The sequence below is a fragment of the Mustela putorius genome, unplaced genomic scaffold (assembly GCF_011764305.1).
Source record: "Mustela putorius furo isolate JIRA1106 unplaced genomic scaffold, ASM1176430v1.1 tig00000508_pilon_pilon_pilon, whole genome shotgun sequence".
Lineage (NCBI taxonomy): Eukaryota > Metazoa > Chordata > Mammalia > Carnivora > Mustelidae > Mustela > Mustela putorius.
Window position 1 is genome coordinate 6823776 of NW_025421402.1, and position 22598 is coordinate 6846373.

Here is a 22598-nt window from a genome sequence, read left to right on the forward strand (position 1 = left end):
ACCTTTTTCTTATTTGTTCTAAATATCTTGGCATATTTTTTCAATGCAGTATCAAGGACAGAGTTTCTTCTGTATCTGATGTTTAACCACTTCTGCACTAATAATCGTAATTAGTACTTCCTCTGATACATTTTCCAGACTTTGGTCTAACAACTAAATTTCCCTAAAGGCAAAATTACTATTCTGCTAATCATCTGTTTATGCTTTTTTTTTTTAAATAAAAAAAGCTTCTTTATATTTTTGTATCTTAATTATTTATATTTATTTTATTTCTAGTTTTTAAAATTATTATTATTGTCATTATTTTTTGCAGTACTTTGTACAGGAATCACACCACCAAAAAAAGTCTTAAAGGAGAATGAATCTATTTAGAGAAAAAAAAAATCTGGAAATTAAGCAAAAAAAAAAAAAAACAAACCCTGTAAATAACTGACAGATTAAAGAAGAAATCACAAGGAATATTAGGAAACATTTCAGATAGAATTAAATGAAAATGAAGTGCATGTAAAATTTTTGAGACTGCTACAGTAGTACTTGGAGGGAAAAATGGAGTTTCTCTTTAAAAAGTAGGATGGTTTAAATCCATGTTTCAATTTTCTACCTTAAGAAATGAAATATAAAATTAAAACCAACGTAATTAGAATTAAAAAAAAAAACAGTTAAGTCCACAGAAGAGAGAGAATTGAGAAAGACAAATAGAAAAAAGAACACAGAAAAGACCATGAATGTTAGTAAGGCTAAAAAATAGATGAGAGACTAAATGAAGAAAACTAAGTGTTAAAATTGGTTATTTGGAAATATTAATAAAACTGAAGAAAAAAAAACCCCAGGAAGAGTAATCAAGTATAAGAGAGAAACAAATATCAATGTCAAGAATGAATGAAGTGATACCAACAAATAAACTATTTAAAGGAAGATAGAATATTAAGTGACTATTAAAATAGTTGTACACCAATCAACTTCATAAATTAGATAAAAGAGAGATATTCTTCAAAAATACAACTTCCTTGCATTGACAAAAGACAAGAAGAAAATCTGAATATTTCACTACTTACTAAACAAATTGAATTCTTCATCAAGAAAAACTTCCCCCAAAAAAGCAAATTATGTATCAGATGACTTTGTGGGTGAAGTCTATCAAACATTTAAGGTAAAAATAATAAAATAATAATGTGTTATAATAAAATTACATAAATACTTTCAGAAAACAGAGAAGCAGAAAGCAGTCCTCATTTTGTTTTATGAGGCCACGATAATCCTAATAAGAAAACTTGGGAGATGCATTTAAAGAAAAAGTAACTATAGATTTATATTCCCCATGCATATAGATATAAAACTTAAAAATATATCAGCAAATCGAGTACATGAAAATGTAGAAAGAATAACATGTCACCATCTAGTAGAGTTAACTCTAGGGAAGAGAGATTTGTTCAACATCCCAAGATTCATGTCTATACCTCACTGTATTAACAGAATTAAGGAAGTCATATTATCATATCAAGAGATACATAAGAAGCATTTAAAAACATTCAACATTGGTGATCATAAAATTTCTCAGTTAAGTGAGAATAGAAGGCAATTTCCTGAAACTGATAAGGGCATTTACAGAAATCCTAAACTGACATTATACTTGTGGTAAAATGTTGAATACCCTCTCCCAGTGATCAGGAATGGGACAAAGATGTATGTTTTCGTCGCTTTGTTTCAACAGTTTACCAGAGGTCCTAGTCAGTAAATAAATATGAGCCGGCAAAAATAAAGTCTTGTATTTTCAGTGATATAATTGCTTATAGAAATTGCAACAGATCTACAAAATAGTACCTAAAATGAATAATGCAACTGGTATAGTGTCAGAGTATAAAATCAATGTGCACGATTCGAGTGGGAGGACAAATGCATAGGAAGAAACTGACCTCACTCCTCCCAGAGACTCACAGGTATATATGGAACAATTTCCTCTAGCTGAATAGCTCCCTCACAATAAACAGTGAAAAGGCCACTTCCAGATGGGTATGAGAGTCAGAGACCCAGTAGGGACAGAAACCCCACCCCTGGCAGGGCCACACACAGTCAGGTGTTCTCCCACACAAGCTTCTCCCTGAGCAGAGAGAGGTCCGTGTCACACATCAGCACCCCAAACTCTGGGACTGGCAAAAGCAAGATGAGCCCCCCCAAACACCTGGCTTTGAAAACCAAAGGGTCTCACATCCAGGAGACCCAATGGGCTGCAGAGAACTGAGATTTCTTTTTTTTTAAGATTTTATTTATTTATTTGACAGAGAGAGCACAAGCCACACAAGCAAGGGGAGCAACAGGCAGAGGGAGAAGGAGAAGCAGACTTCCAGTTCAGCAGAAAGCCTGATGTGGGGCTCGATCCCCCCGACCTTGAGATCATGAGGGCATTGGAAGGCAGTCACTTAACCCACTGAGCCACCCAGGCGCTGCGAGTCAGGAACCTCAGGGGACCACGTGAAAGGAGGAGTTGGAGAAACACCTAGACACATGAGAAGGAGATTCATTTGCTAATCTTAAAACATCTCCCTGAGGGGCAGGGGTCTGTTGGGACTCTTTCCGCCGTGGAGATGCTGACACTTTTTCTCCTCCTTGGTACCACCCGCGGGTGCACTCCAGCCCAGGGCTCTCCTGGGGCCCGAGCTCTGTCTTCTCCCGCTGCCTCGCTAAAGCTGGCAAGCACGCTCAGCCCACAGAGGGGACGCTCCTTGATTTCCTGCCTCTCCTGGCCAGATGGGCTTGCCTTTCTGGGTCCCACAGGACTGTAACCCTGGGGAGGTCATTCATGACAGGCTACCACCTCCAGGGCATTCCTACCACCTCCAGGGCATTCCACAGACAGCCGACTGAAACACACCCCCAGGCTTGCTGTGACAAAGGCCTATTTACCTGTCCTGGAATGTCAGCTCCAGGGACAGACTTCAGATTTGCAGCACATTTGGAGGCTTCTCTGGGAACGGAAACTTGAAGGGGAGGAGGGGGACACCAACTTTGTGCCCTCTTCAGCCTCAAAGAAAACCCAAATGCTAATTCTTACAGCTACCTGATTGGATGTTAATTTAAGGCCACCACGTTTCTGGGTTTTGTTTTATAGCCGACTAAGGTACTGATGCAATTAATACTTAGGAATAGTGTTTGGGCTAGTTTCTGAATTTCCTCCCAGCTGAAAAATTATGTGTAGTGATACATAAGCAAAAAATTTTAAAAGACACAAAAGTACTAAAATTACAAGTTAGGAAGAAATAGAGTAAGTTTTTGAAAACAAGAGCTTATCTATGCAGCTTAGTTTGGGGTTCCATCGCCCATTTATGCATGTTGAGAGTTTCAGCTTTGTTGCTCCTCTGCATTTATAACTTACTTTCTCGTTATGATCATATACAGTCTTACTTAATGGTTGTACCTCTTTTCTATTCAAGCTGTATTTACATTTTTCAAGTTCATCAGTTGCTATAAAATGAAAATATTCCCTTGAAAAGACTAATAAGAATCAAAAAAAATAGCTTAGAGTCAATAGTATAATGAAATAAACATCTGAGCCCATAAATCCCACCAACCAGCCTACTACTGACCATATGGCATGAGATGGGCTCTTATGTATGAACGTAAGTCTTATGTCCAGTCCTGGATATTTCTGGGACAATGTCCATCATAAATAGCTCCTGCACTTTGGGGATTAGAAAAGTGTAAGAGGCTCACTTTTTAGGATGATCTACATACTGAACAGTCATCACCTTGACTACATTTGGTCCCACATTTATCTGTGAAAGTAGAATATATGAAATTGCTAGCTTAAATATATTTTTTCAATAAAGGTAATGTAATACAATATGAAAAGTACAGCTAAGACGTCTCTTACAGAATGTGAATATTTAAGTAGATCTTCTGCATGATGGCTAAAAAATAGGAACAGATTTTTGAATAAGTAATTGAGTGCTATAAGCCCCAACCTGCTTCCTGTTTATATTCTTATAATCTTTGAAAAGCTATTTTATATACTGGATCACGTTATAATTCAACATTATAATGCTACAATAGTACATTTTTACTGACTCTCAGTTAAATATACCAACTTTTTATGTAAATACATATTTCCAAAATTCAGTGCAGATCGAAGTACATTTTGCATTCAATAAAATATGAGTTGATGTAGGTCTTTGTTAATGATTTGTTAATGGTTAGCCAAAGAAGTAATGATTTTGTAATAAAAAAATCAAACAAAGGAGACTAATTCAAAACACACTAGAGGCTGAGAATTAGTCCTGTTTTTAAGGCTTGTCCACAATGTTGAGGGAGATAAAACAAGATGTTCAGGTGATGGTAACTGAGGGACAAAAGGAGTGGTGGTGGTTGTTCTCATTGCGCTATGACTGGTTTCTGAAAGAATTTCTTTGTTTATTAGGAGAAAATAAACATTCGGAGAAGAGTGAACAGCTAGACTAGCTGGAGGTACGATATTAATACTGAATGAAGAAAATTGGAGTAAGGGCTAAGATAGGTGTAAGGGGATTATGTTAAGCTGAATATAGATAGATTAACCTTTGGAAGGCGAACTCTGAGATCAGAAAATAAGAATAATTGAAGCAGATAATTTAGAATAAGAGTGAAAAGTTGAACGTTTTCATGCCTGTTATAACTTCAGGTTTTTCCCTGATGTGAAACAAGGGGTGATCATTAGTGGAGATAGAACAGGACAAAGATGAGGTTTGGTCTTGAAGGACTGACAGTACTTCCAATGGGAATGTGTTTAGCAAAAACGTAAGGATAAACAACCAAACTTATGATTCATTCAACAAACTCCTGTTTAACGTGTGCTCTATGTCTGCCAGTCTTTAGGGTATTGGGAATACATCATGAACAAAAGAGGAGTAAATCTCTGCTCTCATGGACCGTGTGCCTAAGCCCTGCCTTCTCCTTGGAACAATTAATGCCTAGAAATCTGATGAATAAGTAAGACGGGACACTCAGAGCTCTCTTTGAATGTAGGACTTAGGAAAACTCTGGGAAAGAACTCATTCCAAGAGAAAAATGAAAAGGGTCCGCAATATTTTCCATGTTAGTCATAAAAGACTTGGTCATCCAAAGGTCAGAATGATTTACATACATCAACCTAAGTGAAGTCATCCATCAGATCGGTTTCCTGGTCTAACGCTGACTTCCTCTTTTGACGGAGTTCTCCTACTGATTGAGAGGGCCTGCAGCCCATCCACCCTCAGCACATTAACTTGTTGCTTTTGAAACAGATTGGGAAATTGTTAGAGACTTGGAGAGAGGCAAGATTCCTCTAGGAAGGTAGCAAGTGGGTATTAACTTCCTTTTTCCAGGGCCTGAAATTAAGAGTACCACCTAAAAACAAAAGTGGTATTTATGCGAATACAGTTCTATTTTCCTGGCAATTAGAAATCCTATTTAAATCATATGAATAACCATAAGTAAAATTTAGCTTCGTACTTAAAAACAGTGTTACTATCAGGGACAGAAACACTGATTAAATTCTATTGCTAATTTGTAGACATATAATGAGCTATAAGCAATGTCTGCTTTCATTATAATTGAAGAACTGACTTTTTTAAAATAAGATTTTATTTACGTATTTGAGAGAAAGAGAGAGAGCATGAGAAGGAAGGTCAGAGGGAGAGGGAGAAGCAGACTCCCGGCTGAGCAGGGAGCTTGATGTGGGGGTCCAATCCCAGGACCCTGAGATCATGAGGTGAGCAGAAAGCAGAAGCTTACCTGACTGAGCCACCCAGGTACCCCTACGACTGGTCATTTTCAAGAATAAACCTCAATTTCAAAAATACGTTCGCAAATATAGCTTTTACAATAAAATGTTAAATTTCATTGACTGTCAATTTGAGAAGTGTCTTCTCACTAATGCATTGAGGAAGTGGGATCCACATTCCATTAAGATATGTAACTGACTTGTGTCCAATCATTGTAAAGTCTTCCATGTAATTGAAAACTACCGAATCTCCATGGTGATAGGGAGAGGCAGAAGACTGAACAACAGAGCCATAATGAAGTTCAGGTATCTCTCTACATATACCTTCCACCTCTGTGAAAATTTCACAAAAGTATGTTTCCTTACAAAATGCAATTTATGTGTTTATATGGATACAGAGAGTGTTGATTTCTGTTTAAACATGAATATTTTTTATACATTACCAATACACATAGGCAAGTCTGTCCATTGTCCATCAACACACTGAATTTTTTTAAAACCCTTCATCAGAAATCTAGTATTGCAAACATATTCCACCAAATCATTGTGTTCATAGATTTCTTTTGGTGTTTCTTTAACTTTCCCATTGAGGAGTTGAGGAGGTGGAGCACACTGTTTTGTTTGCTCTAGAAGAGAAATACTGTGTAAATAATGGTTAATTTATCTATTCTACAACTTAATAATGCATAAAATAGAAAAATTTAACATTAATTTATGTAATTTACAATATAATTTATTATAGCATTCTTAAACAATGGTGTTAAACCAGAAACATGTTTCCCAGTTTTATTACTTACACTGGACGAGTGTATTGGAAGTGTATTTAAGCCCAGAAAATATGTTTAATATTCTAGCTATTCTAAAGATGTATGCAAACCAATTAATAAATGTGGTTGTGTAAATTACAGCAATATTCATATTTCATGGAAGCATTTTATTAGAAGTGTTTGAGAAAATGCCATCATTTGAGAAAAACATTTGATCAAGATGTTTTAACTTTGATTAAAGCATACATGTGATTGAATTGACAATAAGTTTCTTGAATATCGTTTAGACACAATGAAACTTGAGGAGAGGTGCATCCTATACAAAGTGTCCAATATTATTGGTGGAACTGTAGGCAAAAGGAAAAATAACAAAAGGAATGTGAGACATCATATGTGTATCTATGCATACTTCCACTACATATTTCAAGAAACAATTGGAGGTTAATTGCTTAACTAAGGAAGTCTGAAGGATCTACCCACCCAGTACATGTCCTGGCTTAATGCACTAGATTATAGACACACTCAAAGCCAACAGAAAATCAAGAGGTAAAAAAAGGCTGATATCCAAATCCTAATTCTTGTTTTAGCAATTGTAAGATAGATACTCACCTTTACATGTTGGAAAGTTAGGGGACCATCCAAAGTCATAACATTGAACTGAGTCTGGTCCAACTCTTTTAAGTCTTGATCTGCAGGAGAATTTCAACACATCTCCAACTCTGTATTTGTCCTTTCTGGGGGTAACACTTAAGTTTTCTTCTACTTCTGGAACCTTGCATTCTATTTCTATAAAGAAAAGTTCAAATAATTTGGTGAGAATATCTAATCAATCATCACCACAGTAAATTTTATGTGTCTTATAAAAATGAGGGGGTGCGCCTGGGTGGCTCAGTGAGTTAAGCCTCTGCCTTCGACTCAGGTCATGATCTCAGGGTCCTGGGATCAAGCCCCGCATTGGGCTCTCTGTTCAATGGGGAGCCTGCTTTCCCCCTCTCCCTATGCCTGCCTCTCTGCCTAGTTATGATCTCTGTTTGTCAAATAAGTAAATAAAATCTTTTTTAAAAAATGAGGAAATGAATACATATAAAGAGGGGCATCAGTTAAATCCTCCTCCTTGGAAAATATTCCATATTAGATGTTACACACCTTCTAAATTCATAGAGGACTCAGAAATATTAAGGCATTGAATAACAATATATGTATCCTGAAAATTTATTTGTAACATCAACTTGCTTGTATTGGATCTAATTTTATAACTGTCATTTATTTATAAAATATGTGATATTGTTTTGTACTGTCAAAACATAAAAGTATCTTTTTTTTTAATTCTTTGCATTAAAAAAGTGATGCTATAAGTTTAAAATTGCACTCAACTAATAGTTGGTGTTTTGTTTCATGTAAATGTAATTGGAGAACCAGCACACACGTAAGGTATTTCTAATATGGTCTAAAGACACTATTAAAATTCCTTAATTTATATTATATCATGTTGATTATATTAGTAAAGAAATAAAACTGAACCATAAACTGAAACATGAAACAAAATAAAGAAACATATTCAAGGCCACATAATTAGGCATATTCTAGGTGTCCTGAATATTTATATAACATACAACTATCTATTCTTATTGGATTATAATGTATATCATCTATTAATAAACTGTTGATTATGATGATTCAATTTCAGAATGTGCAAATTATCCCTTTAAATTTATCAAGTTTGTGACATTTGTGACATTTATGAAATTTCTAAATATTATAAAATATTTTTCAAATATGGAACCTTCCTAGCTTGCTAATTAATTTGCAAAATTAAAACCTGGAATTTAAATATTAGAGTCATACTAAAATGGAAAACAATCCTTTGACATATTAAAGCATTTGTAATTATTAAAACATTTTGCAGATGAGGAAGAGTGAACAAAGCTCCAAATAAGCTTGGCTATTGCCTTAGGATACATGTTTAGTCAATAATGGAATTGGAATTTAGTAAATGAGGGAATTGGAATTTAGTGAATGAGGGAATTGGAATTGACCAGGCCCACTCCACAGGATTCACTTATACCTCCTTATCCTTTAATCACTTCCTTCTCTTCACATCTATGAGAACAGTCATTCCAAGATGTTTTCTTCTCCCTGTTCTCTGGGTCCTCCTTTTTTCCAGCTACTTTGCCACCTATTTCTCTTCTGCCTGACACCTAAACGTTGGAATGCTTCAGGGCATACTGTGAAAAATTTATTCTAAGAACACTTTTCTCGGTATACCTACATGTTTATCCCATGCTTATAATAAAATAGGCCATTACAGATGTATCATACCTTATCTAGCAAAGCAGAATGGCATTTTGTGAATTAAGTTGCCAGACTCATTAGCACTGTGACAAATAGGCCAGATTGGTTGATTCAAGATTAATTTTCAACTGTGCAAGTAAATTTTTAAACATTCTATAAAACTGTACTTGACAACATAATTTCTAAAGTTCATATGCTGATTTTCTTTCTCCAATATATTCCTAATGGTTGTGTATTCTTTTAAATTTACCACGATCAAATAGAGAGATAATTCTATTTTTTTCATTATAAGGAAGTAAAGTGTTAAAAGTCTCAATTCTTGCTAACAGAATACTAGAATGATGTTAATAAAGGTTTAATAATTCATCTCAAATGTTATACTATGTTATGTAGGCATCTACCTTAAAGCTTAAAAAAGAAAGCAAAGCTATACTAGTGGAAAATGTGTGAGAGAGAGATTTCTCTTTCATAATAAGAGTGTTTTAATGGATAACTGATTACAATTTAGTATAAAATGAGTTCGATATGGGAACAAGTTTGTCATTTTTTTCCTGTGGCTAGTGCCCATAGTAAGCATGGGAATTGAAAAAAAATAAGGAAATGGAAACAGTAGAAACGGATATTCAAATATCCACTTTACTTAAAGTGAATATACTAAATATCAGTTCACACTATCGCTGTGTAGCTTTGGAGGATAAGATAAACTGAGCAAATTGTTCTTAAAAAATCTGTATCTAGAGACAGGGAAATCTTTCAACACAGCTGCATTTGGTACTATCTGGAAACATTTCTGTCTCAAATAAATAGATGCTTATGATCTTTCCCAAGGGAGAGGCTTTTTTAGAAGTGGGCCTACCCTGAATTATCAAACATGTAAATTCTATAGGTTAAATTGAAATTATGCACTATGGACCCAGATCTTCACTTAAAAAATATAAATTTTATGTCTAGGAACAAAGACTGACATAAAAGTTCAGTCACTTTAAAACAGGTACAGTAGGCACAAGGATGTCAGCTAAAAATAAATGAGTTTCTAGGAGAATACACATTAGGCTCTCTTACTAGTTTCCAAATCATAGGATGTTTTATTTTAATTAATTGATTAATCAATTAAGTCACAGGATGTTTTAATGTAAAAGAAAACTTGAACTGAAAGATGGACTGATATGCCACCCTACAAGTGATTAATCTTAATAGTAAAAAATTACATATTTTTTCATTTATCTTTTCAAATGGGAACCACGTAAGCCCTTGCCCACAGAGAAGAATAAAGTAAAGTAAATTTTTGCATAACAGTCATCAGGATAATGAATATGAACATAAAATTACTTACTAATACATGTGGGTTGAGGAGACCATCCACTTTCCAGACATGTAATTGATCCTGAAGTTTTACCATCTGGTGTTACATATCCTGATTTACACTGATATTTTGTTTCTTTATTCAAGGGATATGCAAATTCAGATTCAGAAAAAAATCCATTTTCAATTGCTATCTCTGATTTTAAACATCTTTCTGAAAAGGGGAAAGTATAAGGAAAAGATAAGCATATAAATAAACATTTTATGAAGTTTTAAGTAATACAACAATATAAAAAATAAGGAGTCATTTATAAATGAAAACCTAGAAAACCCAAATCACCTAAATTCTTGTGACAGAGAAAATAAGTCATGAGATATTAAATCAGGATAGTTCATTAAAATTTCTTTTGGAATAAAGAAGCAATATTTAAAATATCCAGAATCCCTTCTAGGAAATTATTAGAAGTTTGTTTGTCTAGTGGATCTGGAATCCTACAGCATGCCAGAATTACACTGGCAACGGATTCCTTCCAGGCACTTGTTTTAAATACTGTGTACTCAGTATCTCTTTAGCAACCCCAGCATTCAGTTAACTAATTGGGGTATCTCAGATCAGGTGATGATCTCAGAGAATCTGTCACCATAGCTACTACGACTCTGAGAATTTGAAATGTTTGCCATCATAACCTGGTGCTTAAAACCATACAGATGCATGGAGTTTGATGAATATGACACAGAGTAACACCTTACATTCATTTATCTTCTAAGACCAAAATGATGATTCTCAAATTATGTATAACTTCACTTGAAACAATAAAGAAGACTTCTGTCAGTTACCAGATCTATTCACAAAATCCAGCTTTTGCCTAGCCCATGGATGAAGAAGAAATCAAAGGAAAAAACATGAAGTATATATATTTTCATAATTTTATTTTATTTCACAATTCCATTTCATAATTTTATTCCTTCTCTTGGGGTACCTAGTAGACTGGATATGGGATACTTGGAATATTAAACTGAGGATATAGAATTAAAAGTATATAATCTTTTTTTTTCTTTTATTTATTTTCAGCATAACAGTATTCATTATTTTTGCACCACTCCCAGTGCTCCATACAATCCGTGCCCTCTCTAATACCCGTCACCTGGTTCCCCCAACCTCCCACCGCGCCCCCCCCACCACTTCAAACCCCTCAGATTGTTTTTCAGAGTCCATAGTCTCTCATGGTTCACCTCCCCTTCCAATTTCCCCCAACTCCCTTCTCAAAAAAAGACATTAAAACAGCACCAGTGTCCTTTGGTCAGTTGAGCATCTGACTCTTAATGCTCAGCCCAGGTCTTGACCTCAGGGCTGTGAGTTCAAGCCCTGTGTTGAGCTCCATGCTGGGCATAGAGCCTAGTTAATAAATAAATAAATAGAAATAAATAAACAAATAATAAATAAATAGACATTACGTTCTTTGAATTGATTAAAAAGAAAAACATTTTAAATAAAATTTTGTGAGATGATACTGAAGTAGTGCTGAGAGGGAATTTTACCATTGTATAGGTGTAATAGAAAACAATAGACTGCATATTAACTCATTGTTTCTGCTTTAAGATATAAAAAGGCAAAAAGACCCAACATCCATATAAATTTGAAAATACAGACTATTATTAGGGAGACGGTAGAAGAGGTTTTTTTTTTTTATTATTCTCTATTTGATTTATTTGTGCTCTAATCTTTATTATTGCTTCCCTTCTAACTTCGGATTGTTTTGTTTTTCTAGTTCCTTGAGGTATAAAGTTAGGTTGTTTATATAAGATTTTCTATTTCAAAGTAGGCATTTGTCACTAAAAATTTCCCTCTTCCCACTGCTTTTGCAGCATCTCTAAATTTTGTTATATTGTGCTTTTGTTTCCATTTGTCTCGAGATTTTTTTTGTACTTTTCTATTTTTTTTTAATTTATTTTCAGCATAACAGTATTCATTGTTTTTGCACCACACCCAGTGCTCGATGCAATCCATGCCCTCTCCAATACCCACCACCTGGTTCCCCCAACCTCCCACCCCCCACCCCTTCAAAACCCTCAGATTGTTTTTCAGAGTCCATAGTCTCCCATGTCTCAAGATATTTAAAAAAAATTCTCTTGCTCTCTCTTCTTTGATTCCATTGTTGTTTGAGAGTGTGCTGTTTTCTTTCTACTTATCTGTGAATTTTCCTATTCTTTTTGCTGTTACAGATTTCTAGTTTTACTCCACTGTGGTTGAAAAAGATACTGTATAGAATCTTTTACGTGCAGTTGAGGAGAATGTACTCTTCCACTGTTGGGTGGAAAATTTCATATATATCTATTAGGTCCATTTTGTTTATATTGTTGTTCAAATCTAGGGCTTCTTTCTTGAATTTCTGTCTGGGTGTGCTATCCATTATTCAAAGTGGGGTATTGAAGTCTCCTAATATTATTGTATTGCTGCCAATTTTTCTTCTTTAGATCTGTCAATATTTGCTTTATATGTTTAGGAGTTCCAATGTTGGATCCTCATATGTTGAGAATTGCTACATCTTCCTTTTGAATTGACTCCTTATTATTACACAATGACCTTCTTTGTTTCGAGAGACAGTTTTAGACATAGTCAATTTTTTTCCGATAGAAGTGTAGCTCCTCCAATACCTTTGGTTGCCATTCACGTGAAATATCTTTTTCCATTCCTTCACTTTTAGCCTATTGTGTCTTTAAATCAAAAGCGAGTACTTATTTATTTTACTCATTCAAGTACTATATTCCTTTTAATAGGTAAGTGTAATCCATTTACATTTAAAGCAATTATTGATTGGTGAACACTCATTCCTTACATTTGGATAATTGTCTTCTCTTTTGTGATTATTTTTCAATCTCTTCCATTCTTGATGACTTCCTTTATTATTTGATTATGTTTTATAGTTATTCACTTTGATTCTTATCTTTGTACATTTATTAGTTTTTTTAATGGTTTTCTTCCTACTTAGTGAAGTATAATTGACAAAATTGTATATATAAAGTATACAATGAGATGACTTGGTACACCTATGCATTTGGAAATTATTTTCAAAATTGTTTATTCACCTCATAATTACTTTTTTTTTTTTAGATGGAATGCTTAAGATTGACTCTCTTAGGGGGCACCTGGGTGGCTCAGTGATTAAGTGTCTCCTCTTAGCTCAGATCATGATCCCAGGGTTCTGGGATCGAGCCCCGCATCAGGCTCTCTGCTCCATGGGAAGCCTGCTTCTCCCTCACCCACTCCCCCTGCTGTGTTCCCTCTCTCACTGTGTCTCTCTCTGTCAAATAAATAAATAAAAATCTTAAAAAAATATTGACTCTCTTAGCAAATTGCAGATATACAATACATTACTACCTACTATATTCATCATGCTGTACATTAGATCTTCAGAATTTTTCATCTTATAACTGAAGGCTTAAGCCCATGGACCATCATCTTCTCACCCCCCCCCATTTGCAAGCCACTGATAATTACCATCCTACTCTCTGCTTCAATGAGTTTGACCTTTTCTATTTTTCTCTCTCTTTTTGATTTTACATACAAATAAAATCATGAAATATTTGTCTGTCTAGGACTGTCTGTCTTATCGCATCTAACATAATATCATCTAGGTTCAATCATGTTGAAGTAAATAACAAAATTTTCTTTTTTCTCATGGTTGAATAATATTCCATTATATATATATATATATATATATATATATATAGCATCACCTTATCCATTCACCCATCAATGGACAGAAGCAGGTTGTTTCCATATATTGTCTATTGTGAATAAAGTTATAATGAACATAAGGGTGCAGATATTTCTTCAAGATATTTATTTCATTTCCTTTAGATATATCCCAGAAATGGGATTGCTGTGTCTTATGATAGTTTCATTAACTTTCTGAGAGTTTCCATATTGTTTTCCATATGCATATCACAAATTACATTTATATCCAAATATTCAAGGGTGCCTTTTACTCCACACTGTCACCAACACTTGCTATCTCTTGTCTTTTGGATAAAAGCCATTTTAACAGGTGTGAGGTGATATTTCATTGTGGTTTTGGTTTGAATGTCTGATGTTTAGTGATTCTGAATATCAACTGAGAATTTGCATGTATTCATCAAAAAGGTATTCTAAGTTCTGAAGAGAAAACTATAATTTAAAAAAGAGACAAGTTACCTGTTCTCAGGTATTTCCATTCTCTTCAGAAAGTTTGTTATTAAATAAGTAATTAAAGAGATATATGATTTGCATTACAGTAGATAAATTCTATTTAGAAAAATAAAATACAGCAAGGTGATACAAATTTGAGTGGGAACATTCCAAATATAGTGGAATAGGATGGACCAGAACAACATTCCTAATGCAAATTGAAAAAACAACAAACTCATGTGTGTGTGTGTGTGTGTGTGTGTGTGTACGTTGAAAGGAACTAGATGTTCTGAGAAAAAAATAAAAAAGGATTAAATGACCTAAACCAAAGAGAGAGAAGGGCCTGTTTCATGCAAACATATTGTTTTTCATCATTTATTACCTGGTTGTGTTTGCCAACTCTGGATATGGATTGAAGATAAGGCTTTGCCTGAATGTGTGACTATGATGAGAAAAAGAAAAACTAGGCAAATTTTGGAGGAATGTCTAACACGAAAAGTTCTGAAACCCTGCAGAATAAGCATGCTTTCCTGGAGCCTAAGTAGTTTCTTACGAGTGGAGTAACAAATAGCATGGAGGACAAGGGGAGATGGAAAGGAGAAAGGAGTTGAGGGAAATTGGAAGGGAAGGTGAACCATGAGAGACTATGGACTCTGAAAAATAATCTGAGGGTTTTGAAGGGGCAGGGGGTGGGAGGTTGGGGGAACCAGGTGGTGGGTATTGGAGAGGGCACAGATGCATGGAGCACTGGGTGTGGTGCAAAAATAATGAATACTGTTATGCTGAAAATTAAAAAAAAAAAAAAAGAGTGGAGTGGAAGTTCCTATAGTCTCATAGAGAAAGTCCTAATAAGAGAAGACTCTTGTTTCAAATACACAACTGTATTGCCATCAAGACAGTTGCTACCTTTGAAAGTCACTCAGAATGAGACTTAGAAGCAGAGGTCAAAACGTCAGAAAAGCAGGATGAATCTCTCAGAGTGCTTGGGATAGGGGAAGAGAGACCAACCAGGTTCTTGATAAAAAGCCAAGAAGGTCTCTACCTTGAAACTTTTGAAACTAGTAGTTGACTAACTCAAAATAGAAGTGCAAACCAGACCCATCAGAGTTCACTTCTTGGCTAAATCAAGAAAGAGAAATCACCTGTCAATGGGAGGTAAACAATATAAACATTATCAGTACATTTATTTCATATGAAATGTATGGTTTTGGGTAAAAAATTAAAAGACAAACAGAGAAGCAAAAAAAAAATGATAAAAAATGAAACAAAATAAATGGCTCATAGAAGAAGACACGCAAAACCAGATGTTGAAATTAGTGTCAAGTTCTATAGCTATTATGTATGTTAAAGGAAAATAATAAAGTGATAAAAAATATAAAGATATTCCAAAGAGAAATGATGCTTTAAAAATAATCATGTGTTATACTAAAAATACAGAATTGATGAAAACCCTCAACAAAGTAGGGACACAGGGAATGTATCACAACATCATAAGTCTGAATACGAAAAAGCCACAGCTAATATAATTCTCAATGGGGAAAAACTGAGAGCTTTTCCTCTACCAGCAGGAACAAGACAGCAATGTCCATTCTCCACCATTGTTATTCAACATAGTACGAGTCATAGATTTCAGCAATCAGACAACAAAAAGAAATAAAATTTCCCATTCAAATTGGGAAGGAAGAAGTAAAACTTTCACTATTTGCAGATGACATGTTACTCCATGTGGAAAACCCTTAAGACTCCACTAAAAAATTGCTAGAAATGATACATGATTCAGTGAAGTTGTAGCATACAAAGTCAACATAAGGAAATTTCTTGCATTTCAATACACCCATAATGAAGTAGCAGAAAGAGAAATCGAAGAATTGATCCCATTTATAATTGCACCAAAACCCATCTATACCTGAGAATAAACCTAACCAAAGAGGTAAAATATCTGTACTCTGAAAACTAAAGAATGCTGGGACACCTGGGTGGCTCAGTTGGTTAAGTAGCTGCCTTCAGCCCAGGTCATGATCCCAGCATCCTGGGATCTAGTCCCACACCAGGCTTCTTGCTCAGCAGGGAACCTGTTTCTCCCTCTGCCTCTGCCTGCCATTCTGTCTACCTGTGCTCACTCTCTCTCTCTCTGACAAATAAATAAAATCTTTAAAAACAAACAAACAAGCAAACAAACAAACAAAAAAACTATAGAATGCTGATGAAAGAACCTAAAGATGACACAAAAAATTGGAAAAACAATCCATGCCCAAGGATCAGAAAAACAAATACTGCTAAGATGTCTATACTACCCAAAGCAATCTACACATTTAAAGAAATCCCTATCAAAATACCACCAGCATTTGTCACAGAGCTAGAACAACCTACTTAAAATTTGCATGGAACCACAAAAGACTCCCCCCCCCAATTCCCCACAAAGCCAAAGGAATGTTGAAAAAGCAAAGCAAAGCTGGAGACGTCATGATTCTGGACTCCAAGCTGTATTACAAACCTGTAGTCATCCAAACAGGTTAGTACTGGTACAAAAACAGATACATAGATCAACCAATGGAACAAAATAAAACCCAGAAATGGACCCACAAATGTAAGGTCAACTAAATTTTGACAAAGCAGAAGAGAATATCCAATGGATAAAAGATAGTCTAGCCAACAAATGGTGTTGGGAACACTGGGGACAGCCACATGCAAAAGAGTGAAATTGGACCACTTTCTTACACCATACACAAAAGAAAATTCAAAATGGATGAAAGACCTAAATGTGAGACAGGAAACATCCAAAATCCTAGAGAACTCAGGCTGCAAATTCTTCCTAGACACATCTCTAGAAGCAAGGGAAACAAAAGAAAAAAAATAAAATATTGGGCTTTATAAGATAAAAAAACTTCTGCACAGTGAAGGAAACAATCAACAGAACTAAAAGGCAATCTTCAGAATGGGAAAAGATACTTGCCAATAAAATCTCTGATAATGGGTTACTATCCAAAATATTTAAAGAGCTCATCAAACTCAACATACAAGGAACACATAATCCAATCAAGAAATGGGCAGAAGGGGTGCCTGGGTCGCTCAGTGGGTTAAGCCTCTGCCTTCGGCTCAGGTCATGATCTTGGGGTCCTGGGATCGAGTCCCTCATCAGGCTCTCTGCTCAGCAGGGAGCCTGCTTCCTCCTCCTCCTCTCTCTCTCTCTCTCTCTCGCTCTCTCTGCCTGCCTCTCTGCCTATTTGTGATCTCTGTCTGTCAAATAAATTTTTAAAAATGGGCAGAAGACTTATGAATGAAATTGAAGAAGACAAAAAGATGGAAGACCATTCCATGCTCTTGGATTGGAAGAATAAACATTGTAAAATGTCTTATTGCCTAGAGCAATCTATACTTTTAATGCCATTCTGATCAAAATTCCACCTGTATTTTTCAAAGAGCGGGAGCAAATAATCCTAAAATTTGTGAGGAATCAGAAGAGACCCTGAAAGGCTAAGGAAATGTTGAAAAACAAAAATAAAACTGGGGGCATCACACTACCAGATTTCAAGCTTTACTACAAAGCTGTGATCACCAAAACAGCATGGTAATGGCATAAAAACAGACACACAGACCAGTAGAACAGAGTAGAGAGCCCAGATATGGACCCTCATCTCTATGGTCAATTAATCTTTGACAAAACAGGAAAAAATATACAGTGGAAAAAAGACAGTCTCTTCAATAAATGGTGCTGGGAAAACTGGACAGCTATATGTAGAAGGATGAAACTCAATCATTCTCTTACACTGTACACAAAGATAAACTCAAAATGGATAAAAGACCTCAACGTGAGACAGGAATCCATCAGAACCCTAGAGGAGAATATAGGCAGTAACCTCTTCCATATCAGCCACAGCAACTTCTTTCAAGATATGTCTCCAAAGGCAAAGGAAACAAAAGCGAAGATGAACTTTTGTGACTTCATCAAGATCAAAAGCTTCTGCACAGCAAAGGAAACAGTCAACAAAACAAAGAGGCAACCCATGGAATGGGAGAAGATATTTGCAAATGACAGTATAGTCAAAAGGTTGATATCAGGATCTATAAAGAACTCCTCAAACTCAACACACACAAAATGGACAATCATATCAAAAAATGGGCAGAAGATATGAACACTTTTCCAATGAAGACATTCAAATGGCTATCAGACACATAAAAAAATGTTCATCATCACTAGCCATCAGGGAGATTCAAATTAAAACCACATTGAGATACCACCTTACACCAGTTAGAATGGCCAAAATTAGCAAGACAGGAAACAACATGTGTTGGGGGGAATGTGGAGAAAGGGGAACCCTCTTACACTGTTGGTGGGAATGCAAGTTGGTGCAGCCTCTTTGGAGAACAGTGTGGAGATTCCTCAAGAAATTAAAAATAGAACTTCCCTATGACCCTGCCATTGCACTCCTGGGTATTTACCCCAAAGATACAGATGTAGTGAAAAGAAGGGCCATCTATACCCCAATGTTTATAGCAGCAATGGCCACGGTGGCCAAACTGTGGAAAGAACCAAGATGCCCTTCAACGGACGAATGGATAAGGAAGATGTGGTCCATATACACTATGGAGTATTATGCCTCCATCAGAAAGAATGAATACCCAACTTTTGTAGCAACATGGATGAGACTGGAAGAGATTATGCAGAGTGAAATAAGTCAAGCAGAGAGAGTCAATTATCATATGGTTTCACTTATTTGTGGAACATGACAAATAGCATGGAGGACAAGGGGAGATGGAGAGGAAAAGGGAAATTGAGGGAAATTGGAAGGGGAGGTGAACCTTGAGAGACTATGGACTCTGAAAAACAATCTAAGGATATTGAAGGGGGGGCGGGTGGGAGGTTGGGGAAACCAGGTGCTAGGTATTATGGAGGGCAGGGATTGCATGGAGCACTGGGTGTGGTGCAAAAACAATGAATACTGTTACTCTGAAAAATAAATAAATTTTTAAAAATGGGCAGAAGACATGAATAAACATTTTCCCAAAGAAGACATACTGATAACTACCAGACACTTAAAGAAATGATCTACATCACTTGTCATCAGGGAAATACAAATCAAAACCACTATGAGATATCACCTCACACCTGTTGGAATAGCAAAAATTAACAACACAGGAAACAACAGTGTTGGAGAGGGTGTGGAGAAAGGGGAACCCTCTTACACTGTTGGTGGGAATGCAAGCTGGTGAGCCACTGTGGATAACAGTATGGAGGTTCCTCAAGACATTAAAAATGGAACTTCCCTACAACCCAGCAACTGCACTACAGGTTATTTATGCCCCAAATACAGATGTAGTGAAAAAAGGGACACCTGTACCCCAATGTTCATAGCAGCAATGTCCACAATAGCCAACCTGAACCCCAATGTTCATAGCAGCAATGTCCACAATAGCCAAACTGTGGAAGGAGCAGAGATGTCCTTCAACCTATGAGTGGATGAAAAAGATATGGTTTATATATGCATGGAATATTACTCAGCCATCAGAAAGGATGGATACCCACCATTTCCATAGACATAGATGTAACTGCAGGGTATCACCTGCAGTAAAAAATAAGTAAAAGTGAAGTAAGTAAGTAAATTATCTTATAGTTTCATTATAATTATCTTATAGTTTCATTCATTTATGGAACATAAGGAATAGCGCAGAGGAACATAGCAGAAGTGAAGGAAAACTGAATGGGAGTCAGAGAGGGAAACAAACCATGAGAGGCTCTTGACTTTGGAAAACAAATTGGGGGTTACATAAGGCAGGTGGGGGGGGATGGGGTAACTGGGTGATGGGCATTAAGGAAGACATTTGATGTGATGATCATTGGCTGGTATTTGCAACTGATGAATCATTGAACACTAATGATGTACTATAGTTTGGCTAATTGAATTTAAATAAAAAATAAAAAAGTGAAATTCAATGAATCTTATCACCATACATATTTATTTTTACTTTAATTGCTAAACTCCTTTCTTTACTTGGTTTTATGACAATCATTTAACAGTCCATTCTAGAATTTCTTTTTAAAAGGCAAGGGGCAAATAACCAACTGAGCTGGAACCCATCATGGAGTATATTCATTATGAAAATGTTTATCATTTGATTCAAGCTCCATATAAAATTGTACTTTTGTGTATTAAATTAACACCTGTGTTGGATTTAATATATAGTCATTTTTCCTTTCAGTTTTAGCAAATTTTTAGCACATTTATATTAGGGAAATTTTAAGAAAATATTCCACAGTATAATTTTGATTGTTTAGAATTTAAGCAAACATACTTTTATCCACTAAATAGTGGTGATGGCCTAACATAAAACAACACAGATCCCAACTTCCCTCATTTCTACCCCCCGACCAAAAGCCAGATTCTTTTGGTAGTTGTTAGTTTTAAGTTTAGTGTTCATGTTTTCATAGGAAAATTTTATGCTTCGTTACAGGCTAATATGTGTGCTTTTCAGTTTAGAAATTCAGATCCACCTCATGGCATAAAGATTACTGAAAAAATAAATTAGTTAAATTTCAAATATGTTGCTATATTGTGCATACAGAAATATTTTTCATTAGTATATTAACATTTTGATAGAATTATTACCTATCCTACTAAGTTAATACAAGGGAAGAGTAATAAAGTTTTTTTATCAATTAATTTACTCAATTTAAATTATTATTATTTTTTAAAGGATTTATTTATTTGATAGAGAAAGCAAAGGAGCACAGGCTTGCATGGGGTGGGGAGGAGGTGGGATGGGGAAGGGGGAGGGGCTGAGGAAGTGAAGGACAGAGTGTTAACCTGACTTTATGCTGAGCTCCGAACTCCACAGAGGGCTTGATCTCAGGACCCTGAGATGATGACCTGAATCCAAACCAACAGCGAGGCGCTTAACGGGCTGTGCCATTCAGGTTCCTCTTAATTATTTTTTAAAAAGTAACTAATCTAACAAAGGAATAATCCAACCACAAAACAGCAATCAATACACAGACACATATACATGGGGTCAGCCCATTAGCTAGCCTGAGATAAATGCATTCCCTCTTGGTTGTATTTCAAGATAATTCTTGATTTTTCAATTTTATTAATTTCAACTTTATTTGTCTGCTTTTAGCAACCAGATATAAAAGACAGGGACATATCTCTTTGATGTCGTCTTCCTACCACCTTCTCATGGTATTTACTGTTATGTATGTTTACTACAGAGGAAGAGTTCTATTGATTAGTCTTTTTACTTCAAGTAATTTGTAAGAATTTCCATGAATTTTAAATGGCAGCTCTTGACTGTAAGAAAATGGTATCACCACCCCATATTTGTCCTAACCTATTTGTCCATCCTTCTACTGCCATCTCCAGAATCTCAGCTCTGATTATGATCCTTTGCCACCTTGACTGGGAAACAGCCTGCTAACCAGTCTCCAAGCCTCCATCCTCCCATTCTCCACAGGGCTACACAGGAGTTACTGCAAAATTGGTCACACCGCTCCTGTGTTTAAAATTCTTTGGTGACTTCCCCTTTAACATGTAAGACATTCCAAACTCCTTACTCTGCCCTGGGAACCCCCTATTTGGCTCTTGCCATTCTCTCTGGGATCATCTTGTTTCCTCTACCACATATTCATTGTGTCAAATTCTCCCTGGTTTTTTCATGTTTTGTCCAGCATCTCAAATGTATTTTTTTCCTTTAGGTCTTTTGGTTGTTTTCTCTCTTGCAACACGTGCACTGGAGACTTTTGGTGGTTGCCTTTGTCTCATCTTTCAGGTTCTGCTCAAATATTATGTCCTCAAAGTGACCCACTTCAGACCAGCCCAGCTAAAGGCTTTTACCCCACTACCCCGTCTCTGTTGTTTTCCCTCAGCCCCTACTTTACTTCCTTCCCAACACAGTTCACGATTCATAATTATTATTCACAATCTTTTTACAAGGATTTCATCTATCCTGCCAACAAAATGTAAGCTCCCTGAGAAGAATGACCATCTCCATCCTGTTTTATAGAAGGAATGATTCTCAGTAATACTCAGATCCTCTAACCTCAAATTCACCTCCTGTCTGCTTTGGTTCTAATCTTAAACACACTGAGCATTATCAGCTCATGTCATAACAAAATATTTCAATGATTCACTATCTTGTGTTCTAACAGGAATTAGGCATATCTTACAAAACATGACTTTTATTTGTCTGAATTGACCAAAAAAAGGAAAGTTTACTTAAACTACTTTCTCAAAAAATTTTTTTAATTAGACAAAACGAGTAATTTCAGCCCTTGCAGTCAAATTATTGGCATGAATTTACAGTTACCACTATTGTTTAAATTAAGTTGGCAGCTTTAAGTAGG

The 22598-nt window shown here is 35.7% G+C and overlaps 1 protein-coding gene across 1 annotated transcript in view; it reads right to left on the minus strand.

The window, feature by feature from the left end:
* LOC101693115 (complement factor H-related protein 5) overlaps positions 1-22598 on the minus strand; it is a 35243-nt gene that overhangs the window by 5754 nt on the left and 6891 nt on the right. The window contains exons 2-4 of the mRNA XM_004756477.3: positions 10124-10306; positions 7108-7284; positions 6175-6357 (exon numbers count right to left, since the gene is read on the minus strand). Of these exons, the coding sequence (XP_004756534.1) occupies positions 6175-6357; positions 7108-7284; positions 10124-10306 (543 nt within the window). The remainder of the gene's footprint in view (positions 1-6174; positions 6358-7107; positions 7285-10123; positions 10307-22598) is intronic.